Genomic DNA, 12,500 nt, shown 5'->3' on the forward strand with positions numbered 1-12,500 from the left:
AGGCAATCAAAAGATATAAAATTATTATAAAAGGTACTCTAAATTCTAAAATGTACTTTTAGCAATGTTAATTCAATATTTTGACGAGACGATTTTCCGCAATTTGCCTTTATTCCAATGTTTGCCCCCCAGCATAACACATGGCTAATTTGCATGACAATTTGAAAACCAACATGGCGGCTATCGTGAATAAGGCCTATTGGAGTTGTGGGCTTTTGGTTATGGGCCTTTGTAAGAGCACATGTACAGATGACCTGTTTAACGCAGTTCTATCGGCTGTCTCCCTTCTGAATTGCTCTATTGACTTTTACGAGAGGATTAAAGTACATAGCGGGATTAAACGAAAGTGGCGCAGATAAGGAGTTAGAAAAAGATCTGTAGTGGCAAATGAAATTTAATGACTTGAATTTAATACAGTCGACAGAAAAACATAGTTTTACATAGAAGTACAATAGGCTCAAAAAAGTCATTTTTACGCCAGCCCTTTTTTTAGTAACAATCTTTAATTAATGCTTAGTTTTGCAAACCAAGTTGATGTCGTTTACATCCAGATTGTTTTACATAAAAAATAAAGGAAAACTTCAACAAATCGTGTTTGTCATATCAACATAACGAAGCGTTATTGGTGCTGCAGATGTTGAATCGTGTTGGCAGTTGTGTGAAAGAGGACGCAATAATGATGAAAGGACTTGCAGTGTATTATGGGAAGGATACGACCCATAAGACCTTGTAAACTAACAAAATTTGGCCGCCATCTTGTTTTCAACATGTTCTTGCGTTTCTATCTCCATGAAAACTCTATGTAATGCGCATGCGTGGCCCCAACAACGTTGGTAGAACTGTGGAAACGGATCCAACATTTTTGCGCTACGCTTCGGTGATGACGGAACAAAAGAAATGCTGCTGGGAATTGTAGGCTCAAAAGTTTGACCAGTTCCAAACTTTTGCGCAACAACTCCTAACAACCTGCAACAGCTTGTGCAAACAGACGCAACATGTATTAAACACCCAACAGTGTTGGTAGGTCTTGGCCAGCAAAGTATCAAAGGGCTTTTGGGGTTAGTTCTAATCGATAGCGTAAAAAGAAACAAAAGCAATATTAAGTGAAGCTATGATCCTCGCAGTTGTGAACGCAATTTTAGCAATTGCGCAGAGAAACCTGAGAAATTCAGCACTTCAACGGGGTTTGAACCCGTGACCTCGCGATGCCAGTGCGACGCTCTAACCAATTGAGCTATGAAGCCACGTGAGTATCATGGGATAAGTAAAATAGTTGACACGAGACGTTTAAGCGCTATTACGATGAAAAACAATCAGTTCTCGCTTTTTTTTCACATTATGAAAGTACTTACGTTGAATGCTCAACAGGCGATTTTTTTTTGTCGTAATTCAGTTCAAGAGAAAGGCTATTTATTTTAACTCCACTTTTTTTCACTTAACGGTCCGTTATTTGCTTTGTGCGGTTCCGATCGATAAGCTTCAGGAGAAAGTGACGTCATTTACTCGCCAGCTTACAAAAGTGTGTGAACACGGCTTAATTAGTATGCAGCACGAGAGTTTTTTGGCTTTCAGATTGTCTCATTCGTGTTCTGCATACTAATTAAGCCGCATTCACGCTCTGCAATTTTAGGCTAGTGACGTCACTTAGCTTTCTCTTCGATCAAGCTCTCTGAGGGCTTTATATCTGACAGAACCACGCCAAGTAATGACGGACGATTGCCGTAAAAATGAATAATTTTTCTCTTGAAATGACTGCATAACATCTCGCATTTCGAGTATTCAGCACAAGCACTTTCGAAACGTGAAGAAAAACGAAAAATGATTTTTGATCGTAGTAGCACTTTAAGTTGACCGGCGTGGAGTTACTGTCGTTTTGTTAATCGATATCTTTGCAGGGTGTCGCCCCATCGCCTTGTCACCCCAAGTTACATCGCCCCAACTTAAGTCTAGGGTTAGGTTGGGGAGACGTAACTTGGGGCGACAAGTCGATGGGGCGACACAACCTACATTCCTTTGCAATGTTTCTGCCTTACAAAATCTCCCTTTCCCAATTTTTTTATTCCACATCCCAAATAGATTTTTAAAAAGAAAAGGAACATTCGATTTTGGTATTCTTCGTCAAATGACACTAATTGTACTCCTGCTAAAGATTTTTGATAGCATTGTTTGGCTAATAATAATTATTTATCAATTTTTGTAGTCGATGACGAACATGATGAGAAATGCTTTTCAAACCTTCAAGTCTAGACAACATAATATTTGTTTATAATACTTACCGGTATCCTTGTATTTCTTTGAGCGTAGAAATTAACTCCCCTCAGTTGGAACGACTTCTGATGCTGGCTCTTTTGTATTGTTTCTCGCTCAGTTGAAGTTTTGAACGCATTGGTTTTTCGATTACACTGTTGGCATTTCGAATACGGTATCTTTTCACAATTAACATTTTCAAAATTGATTGGTAAGCTACCTTGCCTTCTTTAGTGCGAAAACGATGGCTGGAAATGAAGTTTTGATCCTGTTCAAATATGCGAAAGTAAAACGCGTGAACACATGACTTGCCTGCAACCTTAGTGCACGAGGGCACGTGCCAAGATTACGGCGTGCATAACAATAGCGAAATGTACAAACGTTGCAGTTTCAGATAGGCTGCGTAACTGGAGGTCCTGTCGTTGTTGCGGAACGCAAGAAAACTCGAGCGGTTTTCCCGGGGGAAAGGAAAGAACCTAAGAGATATTGTTGCCATTAAACAATAATTATGCAAAAATGTGTAGGAACAAACAAGGAGTAGTATGTATGGTATTTTCGAAAAAATGGCTCATTTGATCCATCTCGAGGACCCGAGTTTAACTGAGACTTTGTGAAGTTAATTATAAATATTTCCAAGTACGAGTGATGAAGGGAAGATATCTGTTTACAAGCATTGCTTTTGTAATTCAAATGTGCCAATCACAGGAACAAAAGGCCCCTTGTTTCAACAGCCAATGAGGCTCTGTTTGGAACATTAGTGAACTTGCGTGACGACGGCCGGCAACGAGAAAGCAAGAGCTCATGTTATTACAACATTCTCGACCCCAGTGCTTACGCTGTTGATTCCGCGGTCATGCGCAGAAGAGCTCTGGGATCGAGATTGATATTGCAACGTCAGTAAAGCGAAAAGCTAAAATAACTAAAACAAGACACGAATAAATTTAATTAATATGATGTGTATTCAGTTTAGTGACATCGTTCTTTAATAATAATTCGGTGTCAATACTTAGTATAATAAACTAAGAGTTTTCAACTCTATATACTATTTAAATTTGAAACTTTATAAAATTCTATTCACTAGGTACAACTTGGCGAAAAAGCAGACTATCTCTTGAGAGTCTTTGAACAATATATAATAACGATGACTGCAGTATAATAAAAAAAAGGCACGAAAAGGAAAAATATTGACAAACGAACAAAATGTGACATGAACAGAGTCATTTATCGATGGTGAGTCGGGCAAACTCGGGAAAAAACCGAAGGAGCAACCACTCGGATTTGTTCCGAATATCCCCGAATCACCGTGGATAAGTACATCTCTTCATTTAATTTATTGGAGTTAATTAAAGTGCTACCATGACCAAAAAATCAATAGGCTTTTTCGATATATTAAAATTCAGCTTGATAATGAGGGTGTGGGGACAAAGACAAAGGAAAGTGGATGATTGGTAAATATTTTTCACATTCATTCCAACGTGTTTCTACTGCTTTTGTCCTCACTGCCTCACTATCAAGCGGAATATTTGATATTTCAAAAATGGCCTATTCTTTTTTTCCTTTGAATTTGAAAACACCAAGTGACCCAAGTCTTAAGCCTTGATTTAAAAAAGAAAACTCTTTATTTCAAGTAGAATTTCCGTATTTAATGGTTCCCCATAACTAACTTGAAAATCTTGAGAGAGTTGGACCGAGGCAAAAAACGAAGTCAAAGACTCAGTTTGTTTAATTACGAATGCAATGCGTTTGTACGCGACTGAATTAATATGCAGTACCGGAATTTCGGGCTTTCGCGTGTAGATTGTTTTCATGTGACGTCATGGCGGCCATATTGGTGTCCCTAAACAAAGGAACGGCGCCACGTTGGTGTCCCCAAGTGATCCTCAGGGAATTGAGCTCTATTATCATGGAAACGGCTTCTTTTGTTTCGGTGGAAAAACAAGGTTACTGATAAAGTGAGTGAAAACACTCCCAACTTTCAAACTTGTGTTTTGCACTGTTTTAAGCTAGTGTGTAAATGACGTCACGTTTCCCTAGCTCCAACCCTCTGCGGTCCCGTCGGTCAGTTTTCAACGTCAGTAATGGCGGACCATGAAACCCAAACCTTACACTCAAAGTAAAGAGTGCTCAAAATTTTGTCAGTCAGTTGTTAACCAATACACTTTCAAAAACTGAAGAAAGGAGGACAGTGATTTCTTGATCATAGTGGCACTTTAACATACATCATCTCTTTCAGTACAAAGAAAATGTGATACGATAAAGAAAGGCCCGACGAATTTGGGTTTACCTCAGTGTAAAAACCTGTGGAACTTTTTCTTTGTCTTGTTAGCTCGTGGTAGAGTTAGGTTGTTGTTTGATGTTTTTTGGCTACTTTGCAATTGTTTTCCTTTGTGTTACGTCATCCGTGAGTTTCACAGGTGTTTACACCGAGGATGAGCCACGAATTCTAGCTTTAGTTGCATCCTTTTTGACTACAAATCTTATTTTTGGAAACTCCTTTTCGGTAATGGGACAAAACGTTAGGCTGATCTTTATAGAGCGTTTTCACATGACGTCACGGCAGACATATTGGAGCAGTGAAACAAAGAAACAGCGGCCATGTTGGAGGAGTGAAAATATTCTTTTGGGAATTGAACTCCATTTTATGAAAATGCATCCCTCTGTTTTAGTATGCAAATATAGTTGCTGGTCACAGGAGCGAATACACTATTTTTAAGACCCCTTAATTAGACGAGTAATATATTCCGTTTTCCCCTCCTGACGTAAGACATCAGCCTAAGTATGTTTTCTCTCTGATTTTTTTTCTTGTTTTATGCCCTTGGACATATCTGAATAAAACTTAAAGGGACACTGTCACGGGTTGACATGCGCAGTAGCATTCACTCTCTTCGAGACTTGTCACGCTCGACCGCCATTATGGAAATATCGGTAAGTTGAAGAATTCTGCATATATTTTGCATTAAATCAAGTTTATCTAAAGCAAATTCCCCTCTGTCTTCGACCTTTCGTTTCCGCCCCGAGTTGATGCGTTTACCGCCATGTCCGGATCCTCCGCTAGACGCCATTTTGAATTTGTGATTGCTTGTAACTTGAAAAAGTCACGCTGACTTTTTCAAGTTTCGATCAGCTACACGAGCATGCGCAGACCGTGACCGTGTCCCTTTAAAAGCAAGAGTTTGGCGTCATTTGCGGAAATTAGCATATTCTCAGTTTTCACATGACGTAACGTCCGCAATGTTGGTGTCCCCAAGTGACGCTGTTATTACAAGGATCGGCACGACAACGCTGTATCATGAATTGGCAATATTGTGGTACCAAATGAAACTCGAATTATTGCTAAACAAGATACAGTCATTTTTTTTTGTCGTGATATGTCACCGTGGCAACGGGCAAGCGCTGTAAAAGCACCCTTTATTTTGTCTTTAGTTGCTTATATCTCAAAAAAGAACGCTGTGACCCCCATTTTTTATTTCTAGAAAGTAATCAGAAGGGCATGATGAAACTTTCTGCAAAGTTTAAAAAAATTTTGTCTAGTGGATTAGAGCCACCTTAATTTTTTGATTTTTTTAAAGGTAGCTCTGAATCCTCTGGACATATTTTTTTAAACTTTGCCGAAAGTTTCATCGTGGCCTTCTAATCACTTTTCAGCAATAAAAAAAGAGGGGTCACGGAGTTCGTTTTTGAGATGTGAGCAACTCAATCCAAAATATAGGGTGTTTTTCACAATAATGATCACAACCTATTTGGAAATAATCGGTGTTTCATATGGTACCATAACATTGCTGTTACGTGATACAGTGTTGTAGCGTTTGGAGCCTCCTTAACATTTAAATTTTCGTTGGGAAACAAAAATAAAATAATAGAGCTATTAAAAGGGTCCATGGGACTTTTTCACACACTTGAAAACTGGCCATGTGCTTTAAACTGGAACAAAAAACAAACAAAAAAAAAATAATAAAAAATTATAATTGGGAAGGAACAGAGTTCAATTTACGGAAAATTGGTTTGGCAAATGGCCGCCATTTTCAGTTGTCTTGGGATACCAAAATGGTCGCTTTGACGTCCTGCGCGTACACTGTATTTAACAATAATACGCCAAAGGCGAGGTGAATAATTGTTTTAGTATAATTACATTGGTGATTATTTGAAAAGTGTGCATTTTCTTTAAAACAAATACTGTCCTCGACTGTCTTCGTCTGTCACAAAATGGCTTGCGGCCATTTTGAAAAAAAAAAAAAAAACCGCTTAGGTGATTATCGCGTAATAATCTCCCCAAGGGAAACCATTCAGTGCAGAGAATTTTCAATAATCACCTCTGTGATTCTACTAAAGTTCTTTACTACAAGGCTCGCCATCTGTAGTCCCTTTGCGTGAGCATTTATTCGAGATTTCGATTTGAGCTTACGAACAATCTGCAAAGTGAAGTCCTCAACGCAAAGTTGCACTAATTCAATCAAGGTCCTCTACATCGCCATACAGATTGTCGTCGTATACATTCATGTAGATGATTTCCTGAAAGCAAAGATAATTATCTTTAGATAAAGTTTCACAGCAAAATCTACCGACTGGGGGTGCAGGGATGGCGCAGCGGTGAGAGCACTCGCCTCTCACCAATGTGGCCTGGGTTCCATTCCCAGATCCGAGGACATATGTGGGTTGCGTTTGTTGGTTCTCTACTCTGCCTCGAGAGGTTTTTCTCCAGGTAAATCCGGTTTTCTCTCTTCTTAAAAGCAAATATGATTTGATAGGTATTTGACTTGATTCTATTTGTACACGACCCCACAAGCTATTCAGCTTTAAACATTACCGTGTGAAAAAAAAACATTATTTATCATTACTATTATTATTATTATTATTATTATTATTATTATCATTATTATCATTATCATCATCATCCTTATCATTATCATTATTATTATTATTATTATTATTATTATTATTACTGATAAATTAAATTCTAATTTGTTCTGTCGCAAGTGGCTTTACACCAAACCTTGGTCTAGTAACTTCGATAGAAACTCACGGGTATTAATATTTATAATTTATCAAATGGATTTAAGCAGGACGAGATATCCAATTTAAATTTACAATGACAATCTTTTGAAACCATCCAGTCCAACTAAATTTGAAGAAAAAGTCAACTTTTTCAAATTTCAATCTTAGAACTTTCACATCTTTCTTGGTGACGAAATTGGAGCGGTAAAAATACTTTTTGTGCGTATTTATTTTCGTTGGTGACAAAATAATCTATCTCTTCACAGTTTCTCGTGGTATTACGCGACACTCAGGCTTCTCCAGTCCTCTTTAACCATGAATTCTACCTTATAACTGAAAATCAACAATCTGAAGATGATAGTCGGCAATGTTCCTCTCTTCGTGTGATCTCTTCCCGACACATAAATTATTTTAGTGTTGCTAATACTTCAATTTCTATCAAGACGTTTTCGAAATCTTTAGAGGCTAACTACTCCTTTAGGACAGGAGGAAGGTCTGGATAAAGCCGTAAAGCCACAAAAAAAAGAAAGAAATAATCCCGGAAGCCTTTATAAACTTATTTACCACAGTGATGTGATTTGGTTGGTTGCTTTCTTAAACATTAAATTAAATGATTCTGACCTTATCACATAGCTGCAATCTCCTGATTGTAGAGCTGATGGCTTCAAATGTTGGTCGATCATTTGGTTCGTTTTGCCAACACTCGCACATCAGGGCATAGCTGAATGGAAAAATCAAACCAGAAAATCCAGTTTTGCAACTAATTTGAAACAACAGTATCACTGTCTTCTTCTCATACCTAGTTAAATAACGTCACAATTCGTTAATAGCTAACTGTGTTTGTTGACTGCTTCGAGTGGAGTAAATTCAACGCTTTTATGCTTAACTTCATCTGATTGCCTTCTTACTACCGTAACGATTCTCAGTTGAGTATGACCCTAGGGAAGTTTGTTGTCAAAGTTGTTGAAAGAACGTTTTGATTTCAGTCACACATTTCCTCCAACATACAACAAATATTGAAACGTGTAGCGGCCCTTTCCTACAATGTTGTATTGCAAAGACCAATCAGAATCAAGGGCCCAGTCTCCAAAACACAGACAAAACATACGCCATCATTAGGTTGCGCGACTAAAGAGACGTGTTTCCAACAATGTTATATGCGTATCCAACTTTGTTAGAAGCGTTCTTATAACATTGTTGAGACGTGTTCTTCTAACAATGTTACAACGTGTAGGCAGGACTTAACAAGCGTAGATTCCGTTGCGTGAAAATTTGTACGAAAAATTGCAAAGCGTAACTGCGTCTTAATGGCCGAAGGATGGCAAAGAAAATTATGCATCACAAAAAGAGCAACACCAATCTCTTTTTGGACAAACACAAAAGCAAACAATCGAGATCAAACAGTCACTTACATTTCATCATCCAAGTGTACTGGTTGAGGCATTCGGTAGTTATCCTTCAACATATCACGAATCTGATGACCTTGAATATCTGGATAAGGTTTACCACCTTTAAAGTAATGTGAAAACATCCATTGGCACTTTTTTAGTTCACATTTTGGGGTTAACAGACTTAACCATTTTTACAAACGACTTCAAAACAAAACCTTCGTTCTCAGAGGAGAATAGCGAACCTCGGATTGGAGTAGGAGAGCGACTACGAGTTATCTGTTCTGAGCACGCGCAGTAGGTTTGAAGGCCGAAATTGTTTGAAATGCGCGTACACAGAACTGAGACCTTGTACTGCTTGTCGTCCTCGTACTCTAATCTGAAGGTCGCTAATGACATGCAAGACAAAACAGGGTACCACATCTTTTCTATCGATGTGATGAACTGTGTGTCGCTAAACGCCCAATAATATACATCATAAAGAGTACTAAGAAACTTTGCAACGACAACTTCGCTGTGATGAAGGGCTAACGCCCGAAACTTGAGCCATTTCATAGAAGTGCGACCGTTCGAGATTTATCAATTCCTTTGATACAACTAAACCAAGACAAATAGCCTAAAGGAAATGAACTACTTACAGATGCTTTTAAATTGAAACAAATGCGAAATCCAAGAACATAATGGTAACATAAAGACAGAACAAAGAAGTTGCCATAACATCAACCTACCGATAGTGAAAATTTCGTAAAGCACAATACCATAGCTCCAACTGAAAATAGAGTCAGAACAGAATACAAGAGTTACTCCTTATTATGATTACTCTGATTTTATCGAGTCTTTCCAGGGGAACACAGTAAGCCCAACAAATTGACCTGCTCCAAACTGAGTGGCTTCATAGCTCAGTTGGTAGAGCAGTGCCACCGGAATCGCAGAGGTCAGGTGTCTCTAAGAGACAATTGCTTAAATGGTCCATTGGATAAGTGCGAGGATGAGTTCTCCATTTAGGTAAAAAAAAATATATCTATTTGTCACAGTAATGGTATAGCTAATTTTAGGGGAGGGGGGGGGGGTGGGTGGGGGGTTTCTGCGACCACAAGAAGATCTCAATCACTATCATGGAGAGAATTGTTTTTGGAGGGTCTCAATGGGGTTAACCGTGAGCCGTGAAACATCGAAAAATGTTAACCGTTAAGCGTGAAAATGATAAAAAAAACCATTCGCCGTGATAAAAAGTAAGAGCATTTAGCGTGATTTTTTAAAATTATGAAAAGTGGGATAGGTGGTATTTTGGAATATTTAGAGTTTTAAGAGACGTCAGAGCATTCGATACCATTTTAACTTCCTTGCTCTCTGTTCCCAGGGTCTCTCTTCTTGCTTTCCTCTCTCCCAGAGTCCCTCACTCCAAGGGATAAGAGATCCTGAGAACAGGGCTGACCAGAAAATATTCGAGTTGTCTTCTGAGACCCTTCTAGTAACTAACACAAGGAACGTTTCTTCCTTTTCCCCATAAGTTAACCGTGACGGAAAAAGAAATTTATCCGTGAGCCGTGAAAAGGCAAATTTTTTAACTGTTAGGCGCGAAAGCTACCCCCCTTCCCACCCTACCCCATCGAGACCCTCTTTTTGGCTGACGAAATTAATTCACGTAACAATGGATTGCGATGGTTGGCACAGCTCACTTCACAATCTCTCTATCTAGTTCTGGTAAAGAGGTTGAACAGTTGAACTGGTTTTCCTCCATTCGCCTTTAGAAAGAGGTTGCTGTCTGCCATACTCACACATCACTTTGTGTTGTGCATATCCCATGAAGTAACGACTCTATTGCTGTCCACTTTACTGGTAACCGACCCTGAAAATGAAATTTCACTTGTTACTAATTGATCCGATAAATCAGTGGCAAAGCTCTTTAAAACGTCACCTTGAAGATTTGCTCCCTCATATCACCTTAACGCAAGCATCGTAGATCTGACTTGTACTGCTTAAGTTTTCAAAATTAATTGGCAAAAGTGTATTTCAACCTATATTTGGGGTGCACTCGATTGACCGTATTTGGGAATAGGAATACATGGAAGAGAAGTTAGAAATCCTTCGTTTTTACGAAGATTCGTATTAAAATTGTCAAACACCCGCTAAAATTCTCTTTTAAACAAATCTTTATTATCCTTGTTGCTTCACAACGCGAAACATACCGTTTAAAATCCTCACTCTACGTATTCTTATTCCGGAATAGGGTCAATGGAATATTTTTCAGCCTCAAGGACATCATTATGACGTCATACAATTTAAAATGGCGACGACAGAAAATAAGACCGCGAAAATAGCCAACAAACTATTTTTACTCGGAAAAATTTTAGATGAACCCAGGATTACACAAATGTGACTTTTTCGTAACTACAGAGCTTGAAGTGTTTATTTCCCTTGCTAGCAACTTCCGGTGACCAGAAACCTTACACATACCCCCGATCGTTTATAGATATCACTTTGCTTCACGTCTCTTGCCATTCCAAAATTCGTGATTTTACATGTTTCTTCTTCTCCCACAAGCACATTCCTGGCTGTCAAGTCTCGGTGAATTATCTAAAGAGCAAAAAATTTGAATTTATGATGCGTCAAATATACAATTTTGATATCCAACATTAGATCTATTAGATCTAAGCATTTGCTAATTATTTCCAACGGTAATGTTAGTGTTACCATTACTCTTAGGTGATGTAGCAGCTCTAGTAACGTATAATGTGATTGGCTAGCTACCCTAGCCAAAAGCAAAAGACTAAACAGTTCAGAAACACGTGTAACCACTGCTCGCCTCGACTAGCTATTGCTAACTGCGAGTAGTGCACATTGAACATGTATCACATAAAGAAATTCTACAATAAACAGAAATAAACAGTGACTCAAAAACAATAGAAGCTGCTTACAATACCAAACAATGGCAGGCTATGAGAACTACTAGCCTTCTATTATTTTTAGGTTTGGTTAAAGAGAAGAATTTAGTGGACACTTTTTGACGTCAATTGCTTGCATTCTCATAAAAGATTGATGTTGAAGTTCGGGAAAAGTGCCGGTGTCAGGGGACCCCTCGTCACGATTATTGAAATCTGCTTGCGTCTGATTACGCGCATGTCTGGACATGTCCGCCATCCAAAGTGCCATTTTGTATTCATGCCTTGTAATGTCTTCCACAGAATATGGCAAAATGTTTAATAATCATAGTCTACTTTCGCCTTAATTAAGGATTGTTTGCATCCACGAGCTGAGACGACCATTTCAAGGTACAATTAAATAACCAAGTTCTGCACGATGAGTCCTTTGAATGTTTTGTTTTGTACACCAAAATGGCGGCTGTGACGACACGATCAAAGCGAACCGTCAAGAGCGAATTAGTACAATAAATAATATAAAATACATTCCGGGCCCCTACACACTACTGCGTTTTCGAAAATCTACGTTTTCTGTTTCGTTAAAACACATAAAACAGTTTAATTTACATTCACAGCGACTTTGACCGTCCTACCTAGAAACTGTGAAGCGAAGTGGTAATTGTAAAGAGATTTGTTTCCTCATTAAAACTCTGAAAATTTACTTTAACATTTATCAATTAAGTACTACGACTCTAATTTTGCCATTGAATTGAGCAATTCTTTGTTTTGAAACAGAATCAACAGAATTCCTAAATACCTTATTCGCTTCCAAATATGCCATACCATCAGCAATTTCCCCAGCAAACTTCAAAAGCTGCTCTGATGTAAGAGAACTTGTCGGTTTAATGTCAGGGTCGTTGAGATATTGGTCATCAAGACCTCGACTCCTCTTCAGAAATCCGAGCAAATCACCGTATGGGTTATACTCGAAAATTAGCATGATTGGATCTGC

At 38.5% G+C, this 12,500-nt stretch overlaps 1 protein-coding gene and 1 non-coding gene across 2 annotated transcripts in view; both read right to left on the bottom strand.

Annotated features, from left to right (window-relative positions):
- Positions 1–1,170: 1,170 nt before the first annotated feature.
- Positions 1,171–1,244, bottom strand: Trnaa-ggc (transfer RNA alanine (anticodon GGC)). The gene has a single exon. It is a non-coding gene; the product is annotated as a tRNA-Ala (tRNA).
- Positions 1,245–3,212: 1,968 nt separating this feature from the next.
- The window catches only part of LOC137983258 (fibroblast growth factor receptor 2-like), a 40,638-nt gene continuing 31,350 nt past the window's right edge, over positions 3,213–12,500 (bottom strand). The window contains exons 10-16 of the mRNA XM_068830458.1: positions 12,306–12,496; positions 11,085–11,204; positions 10,406–10,476; positions 9,356–9,396; positions 8,652–8,748; positions 7,861–7,960; positions 3,213–6,756 (exon numbers count right to left, since the gene is read on the bottom strand). Of these exons, the coding sequence (XP_068686559.1) occupies positions 6,694–6,756; positions 7,861–7,960; positions 8,652–8,748; positions 9,356–9,396; positions 10,406–10,476; positions 11,085–11,204; positions 12,306–12,496 (683 nt within the window). The 3' untranslated portion in view covers positions 3,213–6,693. The remainder of the gene's footprint in view (positions 6,757–7,860; positions 7,961–8,651; positions 8,749–9,355; positions 9,397–10,405; positions 10,477–11,084; positions 11,205–12,305; positions 12,497–12,500) is intronic.

The sequence above is a fragment of the Montipora foliosa genome, chromosome 13 (genome assembly GCF_036669935.1).
Source record: "Montipora foliosa isolate CH-2021 chromosome 13, ASM3666993v2, whole genome shotgun sequence".
Lineage (NCBI taxonomy): Eukaryota > Metazoa > Cnidaria > Anthozoa > Scleractinia > Acroporidae > Montipora > Montipora foliosa.